The sequence below is a fragment of the Astatotilapia calliptera genome, chromosome 23 (genome assembly GCF_900246225.1).
Source record: "Astatotilapia calliptera chromosome 23, fAstCal1.2, whole genome shotgun sequence".
Lineage (NCBI taxonomy): Eukaryota > Metazoa > Chordata > Actinopteri > Cichliformes > Cichlidae > Astatotilapia > Astatotilapia calliptera.
Window position 1 is genome coordinate 15,895,117 of NC_039323.1, and position 20,012 is coordinate 15,915,128.

At 42.2% G+C, this 20,012-nt stretch overlaps 2 protein-coding genes across 5 annotated transcripts in view; one reads left to right on the plus strand and one right to left on the minus strand.

Moving 5' to 3' along the window:
* The window catches only part of naaladl2 (N-acetylated alpha-linked acidic dipeptidase like 2), a 568,261-nt gene extending 548,560 nt beyond the window's left edge, over window positions 1–19,701 (minus strand). The window contains exons 1-3 of one of the 4 annotated variants that reach the window (XM_026159034.1): window positions 19,061–19,701; window positions 18,388–18,912; window positions 13,956–14,001 (exon numbers count right to left, since the gene is read on the minus strand). The gene's annotated coding sequence lies outside the window, so the exon portion shown is untranslated. Of the gene's footprint in view, window positions 1–13,955; window positions 14,002–18,387 lie in introns of all 4 variants that reach the window. The other 3 variants (XM_026159033.1, XM_026159032.1, XM_026159031.1) reach the window with 3 other exon arrangements.
* Window positions 1,549–8,248, plus strand: LOC113015855 (uncharacterized). Its single transcript, XM_026158211.1, has 4 exons — window positions 1,549–1,655; window positions 1,937–5,992; window positions 6,057–7,775; window positions 8,057–8,248. Exons 2-3 carry the CDS (start codon window positions 2,102–2,104, stop codon window positions 7,461–7,463), a joined length of 5,298 nt encoding a protein of 1,765 aa, XP_026013996.1. The 5' UTR covers window positions 1,549–1,655; window positions 1,937–2,101; the 3' UTR covers window positions 7,464–7,775; window positions 8,057–8,248.
* Window positions 19,702–20,012: the final 311 nt, after the last annotated feature.

A 20,012-nucleotide genomic window follows, 5' to 3' on the forward strand; every position in this document is an offset into this window, starting at 1 on the left:
TTATGTAATAATAATAATAGTAATAATAATGATAATGGGAATGTCATTCTCTATTTGCATGTATGTGGCAAATACAAACAATGGCAGTAAGAAATGGCTCTATATTGGTTTATTTTCAGGAGAGGTCAGAGGGGTCAAATGTGACATGGTATTTATGTCTCTGCTTGCCAATCAGACAGAAACCCCCGAAATATGTTTTTTGTAGCCTTTTTAAAGTTTTGTCACGGCTGTCGAGGCGAGCCGTGTGGAATTATTTAAGGACCCAAAACACAGGTACTTCTGAAGTGAGGAGAATTTATTAAGGGAGGTGGAACAAATACACAAGGCAGGGGAGGCGAGAAACAGAACGGAGAACCCAAACTTGGAAAACTAAAAAGCAAACCTGAAGTGATAACCGTACATGGAGAGGAACAGAGAGACGCAGACAGATGAAGGGAAATCACTCAGGGAGACGGAGGACATGAACGCAGACGAACCAGCAACAGGCAGGAGAACACGCAGGGCTTAAATACACACAGCAGTAATCAAGGGGATGAGAGACAGGAGGGCAACACACCCGGGAGAAATCAGAGCTGACGGGACAGGGGCAACGTAAACTGAACACTCACATGAGAAAGATACTTTCAGAATAAAACAGGAAACTCGCAGACACAGAGAACTCGACAAGACACTGAGCTAAACAGACAGATTCACAAGCAGACTGTGTGACACCATAGACAAACACAGGGAACACAGAAGTGGGAGAAGGCAGGCACAGAACAAAACCCTAACAAATGGCAAACCTTAAAGGATAAAACAGAATAAACAAGCACCTAGAAAAATATAAGGAAACACAAAACACTGACTAGTCAGACTCAGGACCATGACAGGTTTATTTGATAGAGGCAGTGAAGACTGACAGGAAAGCAGAGGGAAAGAGAGAGAGGGGGAGACATGTAGCAAATGGGGCCGCTGGTCGGACTCGAGCCCAGGCCGGTCGCTCTCAGCCGTATGGCATGTGGTCGCCCACTCAACGCACTGAGCTAAACTGGCATCCCCTGAAAGTGGATTTAATATTTTTCCATTCCCTCTTTCTTTTTTTTTAGAAGCTTACTTAGTGAAGAGTCAAGGTCAGTCATTATGAAAGAGGAAAATGTAAAAGCCGTCTCATGTGGGCTGCAGCAATAAAATGTGCTGGTTCAAAATTATCTAATCTATCACATCCTTTTACATATGCAAAAACTAGGTGATAGAAATGCACACTGACACAGACTTAATTTGCAGAAATTATACAAACTCGTTTTAAACTTGCAGCATTTTAATGATGTGTGCAAACAGGACACGAAGCAACTTTCATAGCAGGCACAAATTTATGTGACGTCCATGAAATGACTTGACTGGATGCCACAATGCAAATGTTAGAAAGCCCACTGTTTACACATTATTTGCTTGGTTGAAGTGTAGTGGTTTGTTTATAGATAGTGTTTGCACTGTGGAAATTGATATGTCCTACGTCATTGAACTCACCATGTCTATGCTGACATTCCTTGAATGCACCACTCTGTGCCGTGTGCTGCTAGTCTGCCTTGTAGCTGCTGATAGCCAGCATTGCTCCTTGTGTCCTCTCATCAGCATTTCGTGGGTTTTGGTTTATTGCTGTGTGTGAATGCCAGAAGGTGGGTTCTGTTTACATGATGTTGTGTATGCCAGATGCTATTGTGTGTATTTGTTCCCTCTTGACTATGCTAATGTTATTTTATGCTAATACGCTAACATGCTATGTAAGCTACTAAGCTAGTTAATGCTAATTATAAATCTTGTGTAATTATTGAAGTTGTTATAGATGTGAGTGTTGAATACAGTTCCTTGTGCTATCTCTGTGCTAGAATAATGTCTGGGCATGTTGAATGTTTTATGTGTGCTGTACTGATAGTTGCTTTATGTATCGTTACTACAGACCACAGCTGAATAAATCTCCTAAACTTGGAAGCTGCCTCCGTGTTCTTTAACCGGAACACACCCACCATACCTTGCCGCTCTAAATCAAATCAGCTAAACTCCCGGAGACAACATTCTCTCCATTTTATGGTCCTTCGAGCCGGATTAGAGTACTGATTAAGGTATGGAACAGACAGATGTCCAGGCTGACTCAGCACCCCCATGTGTTTCGCAGAGGGAGCGACGGCCACCTACTTACCTGACCGATTATGAGGTTTCAACACTCCCTCTTGAGGGACAAACTCAAACCAGGCAACCTGCTACTGCTTCTCAGTGTTCACATAGTGGTAAAACACGCTCATCCCAGAGGAGCTCCAGATCCAGATCCACAAGAGCATCACGCTCGGCGATAGGCAGATTCCCTTCCCACGCATTATCAGACCTGGAAACAGCCCAGCTCGAAGAGCGAGTGAAGCAGATGGAACTTGAGGAATTCCAACAGCACCTAGAAGAGGATCAACAAGTCGAATATGAGTGTCAACGACTTCAAGCTCAAGCCAGAGAGGCCCAGCAGCTACAGGAAGAAGCCATTAGAACCCAAGAGTCATTGAGCAGACAGCTGGAGAGGCGACGACAGCTAAAGAAGAGGGTAAACGAGTTGGAGATAGCCAAGATGGTTACTTCTCTCCTTAAAGAGAAGGCACAAGAACCCAGTGGTTCCAGAGTCTCATCATGCCCATCGGAGAATAGTAATTCGAGCACCCATGCAGCTCTACCTTCAGTCGGTCCCGTGGGTCATCCTCCTGTACCGCTAATCGCTCCACCCTCAACACTTACTGTGGCTCAGCCTCCAGCGCCTGTGGTAGCTCCACCTCCAGTAACCATGGCCTCGCATCCATTGCATTCTCAATGCATGCCCCAAGTGCTGCACCCAACTGTTCCAGCTGGACCTCGGTCTACTACCTTTGCACCTGATATCTCTTACCAGGCATCTACTCCATTCTCAGTTCAGCCATCGCAGTACGCTCATGCAGCCTGCACTAACCCTGCCGAAGCAGAGTTATCTTGCACTCCCACCCGGACTAAGTCCGAGCTACATCAACTACCGACAGCTAATGCCTACCCTTTCCTCGCCACAGGTCATGGCATTCCCAAACCTATGATTCCCTCCTTTGAGAGTGGCCGTGAAAGTGACTTTGCCTTATTGAAAATGGCCCTTGACAACCTGTTGAACAGTCATCCACACCTGAATGAGCAGTATAAATATCAAGTGCTGCTTGGGCACCTACGGCTACCTAGTGCAATCCAGCTAGCTAAGGCATACATGCACGACCCAACGCCGTACACCACAGCCATGCACGCCCTGCAGGACAAGTATGGGCAACCCCGTCAGCTCGTCCAAAGCGAATTGGGCATAATTCTGAATGCTCCAGCTATCAAATTCGGCGACGCAGAAGCCTTTGATGCATTTGCCTTGTCTATCCAATCTCTAGTAGGGATGCTTAGGACACTGGAGGGCCAGAACGGCTTTGAGCTAAGATGTGGGTCTCATGTCGACCGACTACTGAGTAAGATGCCACCCAGTTATCGCGATGGGTTTGTAGAGCATTGCCTGAACCAAGGCATTCTTCGGACAGGTACTGACCAAACCTATACCCTGCCTGATCTGAGTTCCTGGCTGCAGATGAAATCCCAAGCGAAGCGCATCGCAGGTAGAGCTGCTTCACTCTATAGTCCTGAAGCTTATAAGCTGACAAAGAAAGACCAGCGTCTTCCCAATAAACCAAAGGAGAAATCTACAGCCTTCTTCCTGACTTCCCAGGAAACCCCCAGCGCAGAAGGGAGTTCTTTCCGACCAAAGACCTCATCCAGACCAAAACCATATTGCCCGCGCTGCGAGAATAAGGAGCATTTCCTGAACGCTTGTGTAGAGTTTAAGAAACTGACCACCGACCAGATGGTGAGGTGGTTAACTGATGAACAGCGGTGCTGGAAATGTGGAAGAACTCACCAGCCGGAGGTTTGCACCCTCAAACGACCTTGTAATACCTGCAGAGAACAACACCTGACTGTACTGCATGATGCTATCCAGCAGATCCAGAAGAGTGTGCTCATGCTGACTGCTCCGACTACAACAGTGTACTTGGATAGGCCGAACCGTTCCCCCAAGGTGATGCTGAAGGTTGTAAAGGTCTTGCTGTACAACAGGGACCAAACATTGGAGACTCATGCAATACTTGATGATGGCTCAGAACGAAGCATCATTTTACCACAAGCTGTTCGACGCTTAAAACTCACCCCAGAGCCCGAGACGCTTACCCTGCGGACTGTCCACCAAGAGGTAGTGCAGCTTCGTGGCGCCTCAGTCTCCTTCCAAGTGTCTTCCCCCTACAAACCTGGGGAGAAGTATCATATACAAAAGGCATTCACCGCCGATGCCCTTGGTCTCTCAGAACATTCCTATCCGATGAGGATTCTCCAACGCCGCTATAAACACCTGCGTGACTTACCTCTGCCTTTGGTAGACCATGTTCAACCTCTGCTGCTTATCGGCTCTGACATGCCTCATCTCCTGGCCCCCACAGAACCAGTTCATCTGGGCCCGACAGGGGGACCCATCGCTGTCCATACCAAGCTTGGTTGGTCGCTCCAAGGTCCCATCAGTATCGACCAGACTCCTGCAACTGAGCAGCAGTGCCTGTTCACAACAACCGTTGTGCCAACCAGTGAGCTTTTCAGGAATGTTGAGCGTCTCTGGCAGATTGATACGCTCCCTTATGTGAGCGAGAAGCAGGTAACCCGATCAAAGCAAGATCAGCAAGCTCTGAACCTACTCCAGACATCCACTATCAGGGTCACTGTCGATGGGACACAGAGGTATGCCACACCACTGCTTCGTCGCGCCAACTCCGCCACGCTTCAAGCTCCTATGGAAGCAGTCTTGCCAAGTCTGCGCAGTACAGAGAGGAGACTTGTCAAAGACCCACAACGTGCTGAAGTGTATTGTCAGGAGATTCAGAAACTAGAGAAGTTGGGCTATGTAGCTGTGGTGCCACATGAGATAGCTAGAACCACTGCAGAATCCTGGTTCATACCTCACCACATGGTGCGACACAATAACAAGGACAGGATCGTCTTTAACTGCTCTTTCCAGTACGAAGGGAAGTCCCTCAACTCTATTCTCCTCCCTGGACCTGCCCTAGGTCCATCTTTGCTAGGAGTTCTTCTTCGGTTTCGACAGTATCCAGTTGCTGTGAGTGGCGACATCAAAGGTATGTTCCACCAGATACGCCTGTTGCCAGCAGACAAACCAGTGCTGCGCTTCCTCTGGCGGGACATGAAGAGGAATGAAGAGCCGAAGATCTATGAATGGCAAGTGCTACCATTTGGCACTACATGCAGTCCTTGCTGCGCCATCTATGCACTGCAGCAGCACGTCCGGGACACTTGTAGGTCCAATCATGACCTCGTCGATTGTGTAGAGCAGTCGTTCTACGTGGATAACTGTCTCCGCAGCACCCACTCCCAAGAGGAGGCTAAGGCCCTAGTCGACAGTCTGCGCCAGCTGCTCCACACCGGGGGCTTTGAGATACGTCAATGGGCCAGCAACATCCCTGCTGTCATTGAACATCTTCCATCCAATGTCAGATCTGAGAGTAGTGACCTATGGCTCTCTCAGTCTAGCACGGACCTTTGGGAGCCAACTCTGGGATTGACATGGGATTGCCTTCGTGACTCCTTCAAATACAGACATCGACTGGGGGAGAGAACTGAACCCACACTGAGGAACGTCTACAAAAAACTTGCGTGTCAGTATGATCCGCTAGGTTATATAGTACCGTTCACCACACGGGCCAAGATTCTGGTACAGGATCTTTGGAAGGACCAGCTCGGCTGGGACGACCCGATCCAGCCACCTAGCCTTCGTGACAGATGGCTTGCCTGGGAAAAGGAGATTCCTGATCTTATCCAAATGGAAATCCCCAGATGTTATGCACCAGCGTCTGCTGATTCATCTGCCTCGAGCAGAGATCTCCACATCTTTTGCGACGCTTCCGAGAGAGCGTATGGGTCTGTCGCTTACCTACGGACAGAAACTGCTCAGAAGGAAGTCTATGTTGCCTTTGTAATGGTTGGAGCTAAGTGCCGCTCTCACTGGTGCACAACTAGCTGGTCTCCTTCAAGCTGAGCTCACGCTGCCCATTCGGAAGGTTGTTCTCTGGTCGGACTCTACTACCGTCCTCCACTGGATCAAGTCAGAATCTTGCAGCTATAAAGTTTTTGTGGGCACGCGGGTGGCAGAGATCCAGAGTCTTACAGATGGGAGTACCTGGAGATATGTGGATAGCGCGAATAACCCTGCCGATGACATTACCCGGGGCAAGACCTTAAAGGAGCTGTCACGACCACACCGGTGGCACCAAGGCCCTGAGTTTTTACGTCAATCCGAGGAACATTGGCCGACCATCCCACCAGTATATCCAGAGCCAGAGGATGGTGAGCTGAAGAAATCATATTTCTGTGGACAGGTTAGGGTTAACTCCTGCCCTCAACTTCCTGAAATCAGCATGTTCTCTACCTGGAAGACAACAGCGCGGTCCCTACATGGGGCGGCTCGTCTGTATAAACCACCCTTTTACTCGACTGGAGTCGATTGTTTTGGACCCTTTACCGTGAAAATTGGACGTCGAACAGAGAAGCGTTGGGGCATAGTCTTCAAATGTATGACGACCCGCTGTGTGCATCTAGACCTCCTCGAGAGCCTTGACACTGACTCCTTTCTGATGTCGTTAAGGCGCTTTATTGCCAGAAGAGGCAAACCCTTTGAGCTCCTGTGTGACAATGGGACCAATTTTGTCGGTGGGGCCCGAGAGCTCCATGAGGCCTTTGAGACCATGGCGCCTCAGTTGAAGGAGCGTTTGGCAGAGCAGCAGATTGCTTTCCGTTTCAACCCTCCCAGTGCTCCTCACTTCGGTGGTGCCTGGGAGAGAGAGGTCAGGTCCGTAAAAACCGCTCTTAAGGTCGTACTCAAGGAGCAGACGGTCCCTGAAACTGTGCTTCATACGGTCTTTGTGGAAGTGGAAGGCATCGTAAATGCTAAGCCTCTCGGCTACGTCTCATCAGACATAGCAGATCCAGACCCCATCACACCTAACATCCTGCTGATGGGACGCTATGATGCATCACTCCCTCAAGTGGTTTACGATCCCAGTAACCTTATTGGGAGTCGGAGATGGAGACATAGTCAAGTTCTTGTCGACCATTTCTGGTCCCGATTCATCCGTCACTACCTGCCTAACTTGCAAGAGAGACAGAAGTGGCAGAAGGATTCGGAGTGCCTCAAACCGGACCAAGTGGTGCTCATAGTTGATCCTCAGCTCCCAAGAGCTTTATGGCCTGTTGGTAAGGTAACGACTACTTACCCTGGAGCTGATGGACGCATCCGGACTGCTGCCGTTAAGGTCAAAGATCGAACGTATATTCGACCGGTAGCCCGCTTGGTCTCACTCCCTATGCTTGAAGATGATAAGGATCCACGTACCTGAGTGGCTTTCTACCTTGGATTCGACTGTCTGTGCAGACATTCGGGGGCGGCTGTGTTAGAAAGCCCACTGTTTACACATTATTTGCTTGGTTGAAGTGTAGTGGTTTGTTTATAGATAGTGTTTGCACTGTGGAAATTGATATGTCCTACGTCATTGAACTCACCATGTCTATGCTGACGTTCCTTGAATGCACCACTCTGTGCCGTGTGCTGCTAGTCTGCCTTGTAGCTGCTGATAGCCAGCATTGCTCCTTGTGTCCTCTCATCAGCATTTCGTGGGTTTTGGTTTATTGCTGTGTGTGAATGCCAGAAGGTGGGTTCTGTTTACATGATGTTGTGTATGCCAGATGCTATTGTGTGTATTTGTTCCCTCTTGACTATGCTAATGTTATTTTATGCTAATACGCTAACATGCTATGTAAGCTACTAAGCTAGTTAATGCTAATTATAAATCTTGTGTAATTATTGAAGTTGTTATAGATGTGAGTGTTGAATACAGTTCCTTGTGCTATCTCTGTGCTAGAATAATGTCTGGGCATGTTGAATGTTTTATGTGTGCTGTACTGATAGTTGCTTTATGTATCGTTACTACAGACCACAGCTGAATAAATCTCCTAAACTTGGAAGCTGCCTCCGTGTTCTTTAACCGGAACACACCCACCATACCTTGCCGCTCTAAATCAAATCAGCTAAACTCCCGGAGACAACATTCTCTCCATTTTAGCAAATGTACCTGAACTGAATCTATGGATTTTAGAAGCATTTATTTATTAAAACATTTATTTCTAAAATGTTTACATTATTTTTGGCGTTGTTTATGACTATAGTTATTAGTTTTTGGTGAAGATCTACTAGCTTTTCTAGTCTTTTAAATATAAGGGGTAGCCAATAGTGAATAATAGGGAGGCAGTGAAAAACAATATACATAGAAACATACATCCACACAAACACACATTATATAAATTATTATAAGTGTAACTGCAAGTGTAACTGTAAACTAAAAAGGCTCTTGAGCTCACAGCTAATTCCACCCAGACCACATCTACACAGTAGTGCCAAACAGCAAGGTGCATGGGGGAATATTTTGACACTCCCATCTGACTCAAGCCTAATGGGGCGGCAGGGTCATGCTGTTTAATGGCAGTTAGCTAGCTGAGTGACAGCACTGCACCAGGCCAGGGGCTCAGCTGTCACGGATCACAGGTGTGCTGCTGAGTTATGTATCATTGCAGGATGTGATAAGGTCGATAAGAGAATAGGTAGAAAGGGGAAACTGATAGAGAAAGAGAATGAGAGCACAGGAAGGAAAGGGTGCTTGAAGAGCCCAACAAGCAATTGGATGGGTGTGACATGCAGAAGGTACACAGATCAAACCAGAAGACAGGAAAAAACTGTTTAAAGATATCTATGCAATAACACCAGACACTTTAAAAAAGCCTAATTCAATACACAAAGATAAAATTCATTGACCAATTCTTTCAGTAAACTGACAGAGCCATGAGAAAGACACTAAAATGTAAGGACTTTGTCAAAAGACGTTTACAAGCCTCCACACTGCCCGTGAAACCTGCATGGCCTGTCCCTGTGTGCAGTTTAAGTGGGAAATGTCAGAGACAATTAAAATGCAGGGCTAACCTTTCGGGAAGGAGATTAGTGCATTTCTACATGGGCGCTTCATACATGGGGACAAAGAATGCTTTCTTGACTATCCCTAACCATTTTGGAGACAGAAATTGCTTTTATGTCCAATACAGAATCTAATACATAAAGCTCACTGAAGTATGGCTTCCTTAAACACAGTGAAAGCTGATAGTGAGGAAAAGAAAATTCTCATAAACATTACAATAAGTAATACTTGCATGTTAGGTTGCAATTTTGTTCTTCAAATTAAAATACTGTAACAACTTCTGACCCTGCTCTTGGTTTTATATCCACATATAATGTGAAATATAACCCTTGACTACCAACTTTGTTCAGTGACAAGTCTTTCAGTGAAAGGGTGCTGCTGCTGGTGGCTCTACAAATGCAGCTACACATGCACGTCTCTCCAGATGATGGAAAGCCTAATTCAGTGCTACAAAGCCTGCAGGAGAAGTTGATATTCCAGCAATGGCTGTATGTGCCTACAAAGCAGGATTCGCTTATCAAAAATAGGGTCAAAGAGCATCTGATAATAACAGCATTTTAAATAAAAATGTTTCAAGTATGAGAAAGCATATTTACAAAACTAGATATAGCTCCAGTCTCTGCCTACTTCCTGTTTTCCCCAGTGCTGTTCTGCTAAACAGGTTAGTTAACCTGACTAGTACTATAGTTACCATAAATTTCTGCACTGATGTTTGTCACTACAAATTAACTTGTTTCATAGTCTATTTAATATCATTTCACATCCAGTTGAAAAAAGTGGCCTTGTGCAAAACTATTAGGTCTATTAATGAGGGGCCTTTCAAATCTGATTCCAAAGGTCCAGGTTGTCTAAGTGGAGGTGGGGGTTTTGCTGCAACTGCAATACGTTTGTGTGTTAGATATCCTCAAAGCATTACAAATATGACATAAGTCAAATGTTTAAAGGACACCACAAAATTTGCATCCTTTGCATTTTGTAGATGTTTTTAATTACCCGGATAAAAGAGGCAATATCATTCTTGATGATGATTGGATGAATACATTATAATTCTTGCTGAAAATATATTGACAAAGCATCCCTTACAATTGCAATGAATCAGTCAGATTCTATTTATATTTGAAAGGTCATTCAGCTGACTGTATTGACCACATTTCTGTGGTTGATGATGGCACAGAGTATCGTGTTAGTGGATTCAAGAAGCTCAGACCGAACACACATTGTTGTGGTATTGCCCTTTGTTGGATGTGCACTTTTAGCTATAGCACTGGTTTTATGTTGATTACATCACTAACCATGTGCCAGCTCACTGGCTCCTCTATTTGTCAGTTATGTGTGACCTTCACCTGACTTTCAGGACCCGTGAACTAAATAACTGGCTCATCTAACACTGGATGAAATCAGCATTCCCAACCCCTACTGTCTCCAGCAGCTGGAAACTAAATTTTCAACAGGCTCACATAGCCATCTTATCAAGCCATTACCATTGTTCCTCTGCAAAATTGATCTGTGCATCTAGCATATTTATGCAATTTAGTCACACTAGACATGATGAAAATTTCCCATGTTCCACACACACACACACACACACACACACACACACACACACACACACACACACACACACACACACACAATATCTGTATGTGTACCATGTGGACCATCTTAATTATTAAGAGTGAAAAACAAACATGATTTAACCCTGGAGAACCCATGGGGTCAGAGCCGACCCCATTGGTTTTCTAGGGACTCCATGGGTTCTCCAGGGTTAAATTTGGGTTATATCCCTGTCAAGGTCGTTTCCTTGTGTCTGACTTCCAGCATGCCTATTTTTGTGCACTTCTTAAAATTTAACCATTTGAACATCAGAAGAGGACTAAGTCTCAAAGAGCCAAATCTGTCAAGCTGGGGTAGGTGGTGAGTGATGATTGTGTTGTTGTGGCCAGCAAACAGCTCACAATGCCATAATACTACAGTTTATAGTTGTAGTTATTTTGAAGCAAATACTTATATCAGATGCTTGGAGATGTTATACAGCACCCAGCTGACAGACTGACCCCTTTGGCACAGATTTACAGTACAAAACCCTGTGAATGATCATAGATACAGCTGCAAATACAATTTGATGTTTCCTCGTTGCGCTATGTTGAGGTTAGTGGTGACACTGCAAACACACACACATGCGAGTAAGAATGGAAATTTTTAGCAGGGAGGAGGGAGGTGCCTTGTAGTGGATAGCAGGCAAAGTCGAATCATTCTAGGTTTTATGACTGCTTCTAGTTTTAATGATACTCTACAGGATGAGTTCTAAGACCTAAAGTTCTTAACTCGAGCCAGATAACAGAAAATTTTATTTTGACCTCAAAGTTTTGGGAAAATCCCCCAAATTCAAGTATGTACCAATTCTGATTGGTTACTCCATCTAAACTATTCACATTTTTACAAATTCTGAGATTGTATGAATTGGAATTGTGTTAAATATGAAATGCAGTTGTGAAACTGCCAAAACCAGCACTGGTTGTAACAAATTCTAAAGCAATGAATTATTGTAATCATATTACTGTGTAACTGAAAAAAGTAAATTACTCAATTACTGCACAAAATTCTGTGATTAGGTTACAATTTCAATTGTATCATTAATTGCATTATAAAGATTGACAAGAGATAACCCCAACTTAAAACATCCCTTTTTCTTTCTATGTGATTGTGCTGCAAGCCACTGATTTGGTGGGTTTGGGTTTATCTTTTCATCTTTATACATAAAAAACTAAAACATCGTATGTGTGTCCTAGGATTGAGATATGGATTTGTACATGGGACTGTAGCCTCAGGTTTTTATTGTTAACTCATAATTGTTTTACTGTATTTTTCAGGTCAATTTAAAGAGTAACACAAAACGTGTGCAATAAATTATTTTCTCAGGTGAGTAATGAAGTAACAGGAAATAGCCACTAATCATTTTAATTTTTATATTGGATTTAAAATCAAAATCCCCAAATTTTTTTTGTCCAGTGATGTACTGCACTATTGTTCAGAATTTTTTGTGAACTTCTGCATGTTACTTATAACAAGACAGAAGTCAAAACAATTAAAAATCAAACAACACAATGTGGAAATGATAACAGTCCATAAATGCCAAAACAATTTTCAATTCTTAGAATATTAACATCATATATCCTAATAATATCAGCAATTCTTAGCAGTTCCAAATAATTTTTAAAATTTGTATTACACCCGACACCATTAAACACTCTGTCACTGTTTTTCCACCTCAATTAAGTGAATCAGGCTCTTGGTAAAACTAAAGAATGTAAACGAAGGCACCAGGCAACTATAGAATATTGTATTCTGTCATGCTACATGTGATTTAGGGTGTGTGCTCCAAACTGCCATGGGCCTGCAGGCCCACCACCCAAGGAGAGGCGATAGGGGATCAGTCTTAAAGATAAGGTGGCGAGATTGGCCATTTGTAAGGGGCTCAGAGTAGAAATGGGACTCCTTGCATAGAGCCAGACGAAGTGATTTGGGTATCTGACAAACACTTTTAGAAACTCACAGTATATAAATACAATACGTTATCTATTACCTTTAATCACAGTCTGTTTATTATTACAAGCCAGGATAATATTAACATCCTGGCTTGTAACATTTTAAGAATGATTTACTTCCATCAATCCTTTTTGAAGCCACAAATGTACAATAAACCATGCACAGTATTTGCAAGGCAGATTTTACTCTGTAGTAAGAAAGCCAGAACGACTGTAAATCATAATTTTACCATTAGTTTGAGGTCAGACCTAATTATTCCAGTATTTTGAGATAAGACAAGACTGGATAGTCCTAGAAGCACCCAGACACTCAGTATTTTGTCATCACCCTGTCACATTCCTCATGCATTCCTCTTCCAGCATAGACAAGAGGGTCGGCTTGTATGCTGCTAACACTCATGGTCAGCTGTGGAGTTCACAGAAGAGGAATGCAGGATGATAACAGAAAAGTTTGTTTTCCTCACTTTCAGGCATGAATATGTGTGTACTTTTCACCATTTTAACAAGGATACCTGACAAAATCACTATCAATACAAGTTAAACATAAAATAGAATTTAAGATTTTCAGTAGGATCGAGTATAATATTACTTTTTATTTTTGTGTGTAAAAATACTGCAGTGAAGAAGTAGAGTCACTGTGGTGGCTATCACATATTCTACCTCCTCCAATTTCATCACACATCATCATCATCATCATCTGCACATACTCCCTGTGTAAAATTACAGTCTGTAAGTAAAGTCAGTGAAACATACCTGTAAATGCCCCACTCGTAATATGAAACAATTTCCCATTAAAAAAAAAACCAAAAAAAAAAAACCTAGTGCTGTCAGTGTTAATCTGACGTTAACACCATAACCGCATTAAGGTGGCAAATCTCCGTTAGCGATTTAACGCGGATCGCCCTGTGCGTGGGGCTGCACGGCGTCAAAGCCGTAGCGGGGTTAGCTCGTTAAGGCGTAATGAGGTTATGGCGTTAACGTCATTTTAACGAGATTAACGCTGACACCACTAAAAAAAACCCTCAACTAAATAATGCCAGGAGTCAGTCATTAATCTGAACCAGGACATGCCTAAGCTACAGTTTTGTTTGTTCTGTTTGTACTGCTGGCAAACTGATAAATCACACTAAGAAAAAACATGGGGTGGTAGATATTAAATGAGAAATATGGTAAATTTGATAAATTAAATATTATTTTTATAAAATGAAAATCACATTCATAAGGTATTGCAGGTGCATAAATGCTACAAATCGGTCATTTTAGGTCATTGGGAGGTGGTTGCATGTTTGCAAGCAATATAAATAAAAACCTTTAGCTGTACCTGGGTGCCAGGTTTGATTGATCAGCTCCTGAATGTGTAGGAGTTCCTGGGTAAGCAAACAGAAAAAGAGTTGGTGTATAGTAGCAAGATACTTAATGATTATGAGCACATGCACTTGGAATTTAAATAGGCATTCATTTAATGCATTTAGTGATGTTCCCAGCTAATGTGCTTTGAAAGCTGCTACCATTAACCCTTGTGTGGTGTTCGTATTTTTGTTACTCAGCCAGTGTTCATGGGTCTGGTGGACCCGCTAGAGTTTTGGCTTTCCAAATTAACACTATCAAACAATTTTATGTTAAATTACTCAACAGATGTTTACTTCATCCCAATTACAAGACATATGAACAGCAAACATGGTTGATTTTTTCCCTTTACCTTTGTTAGATCACATTTATGAATTAATGTGCTTCTCGTTTTTCTTTTATATAAAATGTTATAAATAAATCAGTTATAATCAAGTGGAGTGAGTGGAAAGACACAACACATTTACACGTGAAAAAATAATTAATTGTTTAATTTTTCTTTTGAAAAAAACTGAACACGGGTCTCACAGACCCGAACACCATACAAGGGTTAACAGTGTACTTGCCTGAGTCAACTTGTTTTCATTGTTTTGAAATGGTGTTGGATTGAGTAAGAACTGGTGAAGACTACTCCCATTACCTTTGATGAAAGAGCTTCTTCCTAGCTCAGTAGATAGCTAAAACCCTTGTATATGTACTTTATATGAAGACTTCAGATACAAAATCCACTAAACAACACCTCAATGAAAAATGACAAAATACCCCTTGGAGATAGAAACTTTGAAGCGCCAAGTCCATTCATCAGCAAAAGCCACTGTGTTCACAGCTACTGTGTAATGCAGTATCATGCATTGACACCAATGACTGTAGAAATTGACACAGGCAAAGAGGATTGCTCCACCCCCACCTAAACACACACACATCTTCCTCCACTCTTTAACTTTACCACCAGCCACTGCTGCAATAACTTTTTAAAAGTTGTGCCATTTAATCTTTACACCTTTTTATAGAGAGCTAAATATCCATATACTCCTTTTCTTCTACAGCACAGGCAACTATAAATCTCACAAGGACTCAGTTATGCTAATACAGTTGGTGGTGAAACACATTAGCAGTGAGGCTAGCAACAGCAATGATAAGAAGCACAGAGTGGACCAGTGTAGATCAGTGTACAGCAGTGGGCCAGTCATCGTAAACCCTCTGGGAGCAGACACAAAAGATCATGTAACACTTTGTCAAACAAGTCGATAATTAAATCAATCCACATGCTGAATAAAAATGAAAACATCCCTTAATAAGCTCATTTGTAGTAACTGCCATGCTGTTGTAGTTCTGTTGTTCAATCAGTTTAGAAACCCTTTATCTAAAATTTCTGAAGTTAATAAATTAAGAGATTATATAAAATAAGCACCAGTTCTGGTCCAAACACCCTGTAAATGTATAACCTTACATGTAGTCTGTCTGCAGTATAGGATGAAGTATACTTTAAAGTCAGATAACAGCCCATGATTGCTTGTGTGTAGCCTAAGTGGTGCACTGGAGCAAGTAATAGGAGGCAGTGATTGGAGAAATGGATGACTCCTCAAAAGTCACCTTGAGTGAATAGAACTCATCATTCATATGCCAAACACAAACACACACGCACGGACAGACAGCTAGACACACACCAGGCATGAGTGCAACTGACCAAGGTCTTTGTCAACACAGAGGACACAGACCATGTTGTACTGTACTGACACTCATTAACTGTGTCTTTTACCAAATCTTTCTTTATCAACACTAAAGATGGCAATGCTGGCAGCAGCATACTATCCAAATATTTTGCACCCTGCAAATTCAGCTCTTGTTTTAATGGGATTTGCATGTGATTCTCATTTCCAGGACAGTCTGAATTGTCTAAACAATTATATCAGGGAAAGTGTATACACATAACAGTCATGTAAAAAAAGTCTTTGCAGTCCTTTGAAAAACTAAGTGCTCCTCAAGGTTAGACAACTTTTAGAACCACGTTAAGCAGCAATACCATTTCATTACCACCAAGCTTGACAGCTAGCAAGAGGTAACAGCTGTTTTTATAGAAGTGGTCACATCCACAACCTGATTGTACATGGTAAGATTTTAACCCTACAGATTATCTCAATTTAGTGAGGGTTGTTCATGATTGGGAGATCCTATTAACAGACCCACTACCTCCTAAGCTATGGCCACACTCCTCTGGCTGAATGTTCTGTGAAGAAATCCTGTTATCATTGGTCAGTATTGTCTTCTGTGAACATCCAGGGGTATGTGTTTGTAATATAAGCTGTAAATTACTCTTTTCTTTTGAAGCCACCAAAAGTATTAATTTTCCAAATCCTATTCTTTAAACCTGTTTAACTGTTAACCCGTTAAATGATTCACTTCTTTCATCTGTCAGGTGAAAAAACCTTACATATGCAATTAAAAAAAAATCATAATTAGAGTATGATTGCAAACATGAATTCACTGTTAAAGTGCATATTTTCTAATCACATTCCCCCTGAAGTCTATTGAAAGATAATCCTTTCTCTATCCAGGCTCCCAAGGTCTTTTTTTTTTCTTTGTGAACAACAGCAACAGTTAAGCACAGGATATTATGAATAGCCAGTTCTAGTAAGCCTTCAGACGACATGTGTTCAGGTTTCACATAATTTGGACAATTCTGATTGGTTAGCTAAAGGCAGCTCCATTTACACTTCTTGCACGCAAACAGATAACAGAAATGCAAAACAGCAGAGCCACTTGCTACTAAATTGCAAATAAGCATCTTCCATAAGATCAAGATCTGAAGCCATAACAAACTTCCCCATCAACAACTCTTGAACTTAGCTACTTCAATAATGGAGTAACTACACTGGTTTGCTTCTATTTAGCAGTAGACTTTGCTTGTTGTTATTCATCCTGATTCCCAAAGGGAAGGTCTGCTACAGACAGCACAACAGGTGTCCTACTCAGACACACACACACACACACACACACACACACACACACACACACACACACACACACACACACACACACACACACACGTACGTTTAGTCTGAGAAACATGGTGGCTGCGGTCCACTGATTCCTCAGTGAGCGACATGCATCATTAACAGCTTTTAAATGCAGAGGCGTCCTGCCTTCAGGATCTTCTAACAGGCTGTCCATACCCCCTTCCTTACGACATCCCACCCACTACATACACTCTTTAAAGTGTTACTAAAGAGGCTTAACAGCCCATTCCAGAAAGCCTGCATGGGGCATTTGTACCCCATAAAAAACCCAACAAGCTACAAATGACACTTCACTGAGGAGCACACACCGATTGCAGTACTGCGACGCTTAAGGACAGCAGCAGGTGAGTAAAAGTGTTTTCTCTACAGTGCACTTCTTGTCCAATAATTGTTCAAAGATCTGTGAGCACAAACAGAAGACGGTAAAAATATAGCCTTAGGACATCTTGTAAAAGCATAGATATATACATTCTTTAGACAAGTATTCAGGATATGACTGTGTCACGACATGACATGAAATCTGAAGCAGCTGTAACGTCCAGCTTGTTTCCTTTGAGGCAACTGCAAACGCAGGCTAAAAGGAAGTGATCATGAATGAAAAAGGCATTTGTTATGATGATATTACACAACAAAACGTGCATTTGGCTGCTTCAGCGCTGCGAGCTGATGGATCCTTGTAATACGTCACTGAAACATCAAACAATACATATATGCTGTTTTACATCAGACGAATGAGCTTTAAAGAAGTGCCAGCGTTTGATGTCAATATTGTGTGGATGCATTTAGCATGCTGAGGATGTGTTGTTGACTGAAATCTGTAGTAGGGATTGTGGGATACGTTTAGATTTCTATAAATAGAAAAGTACACCCCATTGTACCTCAGTTGCTTGTGTCTAAAATCAGATTACTGTGTCATGAAGCTTACATGAAAGCCTTGAACCTGCGTAAGAATTCAGTCCATGAGATTAATCATGCCTTGAAGCGATTAAAGGGAAAAAAAAAAAAAAAAAAAAGATAAATAAGGAGAACACTATGGGGGAACTAAAATGGCTTCATATTTCACTTGGACTGCACAGTAAATGAATGAATGCAATAGAAAAAAATAGGAGTTTAAATGAACTATAGAATGTAAACGTTCGGGATTTGAATTCAGTCATTTTGAAATCTAAATTAAATTCACTGATGCAAACAGGACGTTGTGCTTATTTTGATAGAATATTTGTCATTCTTCGTAGTATTCAGCGAAACATTTTTGCATTTCGTGTTTCGGAACTTCATAGAAACGCAGTAATTTTGTTGAGTTTTTGATAATAATGATCATAGACTTTGTTATTGCCAGTGCGGACATATAATAATAATAATAATAATAATGATAATAATAATACATACGGTTCGGCGTAGGAATAAAATCTTTCAATAAATACAAAAAAGCCACCGTAAAGCGTCATAAATAAAATGCAGAAATATCCCAATTCCGAAACCCTAAAAAGCAAACGACAATTTTCGGCAAAATTTAAAGAAATAAATATTCTCAGCAAACGTACGCGATCAAAAAAAAAGGTGTAGTGTGTCTTTAATTCCTCGCCTTTGTGGTGGCGGCAGCAGCAATAGCGAGGGCATCCCAGGCGAACCACAAAGCCAAGGGTTAAAGACGATACCATGCTGACTCTCCCTAAACGACATGCCACGCCATTTTACCAGCTCTTTATTTTCCCGGTCATAGCAAACCAGCTCCAACTTCCTGCTCGCTCGCATGCCATTCAAGGACAAGGATGAGAGAAGCAGAGCTGAAAAAAAGGAGGAATCAGTGTTTCAGCAACATTACGGGAAGGTCATTGTCTGCGAGCTTACCCTGGGAGAGAAGTAGAGGGCCTGAGCCTGCCAGAATCTATCTTCGGCGACCGGGAGCTGGACCTGCAAGAGACCAGAACAACAAAGACAGTTTGTGACAAAGCTGAGGCGCCGCAGTCCGAGAGGAGTGAAATCAAATGTGACATTTTTCATTTATTTGTAAATGCCTCTTTGGCGGCACACTCACTCGAAACGACAGTTGGGCTCTTACCAAGTTAAAGGGAGCTGATGGTAGAATAGAGGGATCCTGACAGAGGTTGTAATGAGATGCCGCATTAGGGCCGCTCTCTCATCCACTCTCCCCTCTCTCGCCCAGGAGCACGCCCTTCACTTCCAATCTACCACCCCAACCATTTGGAAACGGTTAACCCTATGAAAAACTACACTAACCCTCTTTGGTGCTCTGATAAAACCTTTGTGGGTTTAGCTTCTCAGAGATGCCTTTGATGATACAAACGCTTTTTTGAAAAGGATTTCGAAACATTCAACGCTACGGGAAGTTGGGGAACGATTCACTGCTTGCATCGCCTTACTTCACCAAAAAACAGCCAGTGGTTGTAAAATACGGAAAAACACTTGGAACATAACCACGTACCAGCCAAGAACTGTACTTACGGGGGATCATTGAGATTCTCTCCAATATTGTTAGAACATTACCTTACAATATAAAATACGTTGCTATGACTGTTGCAGTGATTTAAAAAAATAATCCCTAAAAATAAATATATCTGAGTAGATATCAGAATAATGAAGATATTCTTGGTTTTTTCGTGCTATATGAACAAGACTGATCAACTCTCATATAAAATAGGTTAACCTAGTTACTGTCTAAACAGTAAAAACCTGCTTAAACACTGGTACATCTAAAAAAATAAAATAAAATCTAGAAGAGTTGTGTAATGCTATTCCTACTTTTAATTAAGTTTACTTAAATGTAGCATTATTCATATTATACATATTTTGTGTTATTATGTTCAATGTCTGAGTATTTCTCTCACCACCTCAGAATTAAATATTTTAATACTATATATGATTGGATTGCTATTAAATGCAATGATTGAGTCATAATTTTCCTTCCACAAACTGGGTCAAGCTGAAACGAGGTCTCAATGGAGGAGCTTGCAAGGAAAATGAACTATTACCCTCTACAAGTATGTGTAGTG

Bases quoted from the DNA above. Each gene is read 5' to 3' on its own strand.
- LOC113015855 (XM_026158211.1), top strand. From the start codon at position 2,102: ATGGAACAGACAGATGTCCAGGCTGACTCAGCACCCCCATGTGTTTCG. The intron at 5,993-6,056 runs GTCGCTTACCTA...TAATGGTTGGAG, and splicing joins CCGAGAGAGCGTATGGGTCT to CTAAGTGCCGCTCTCACTGG.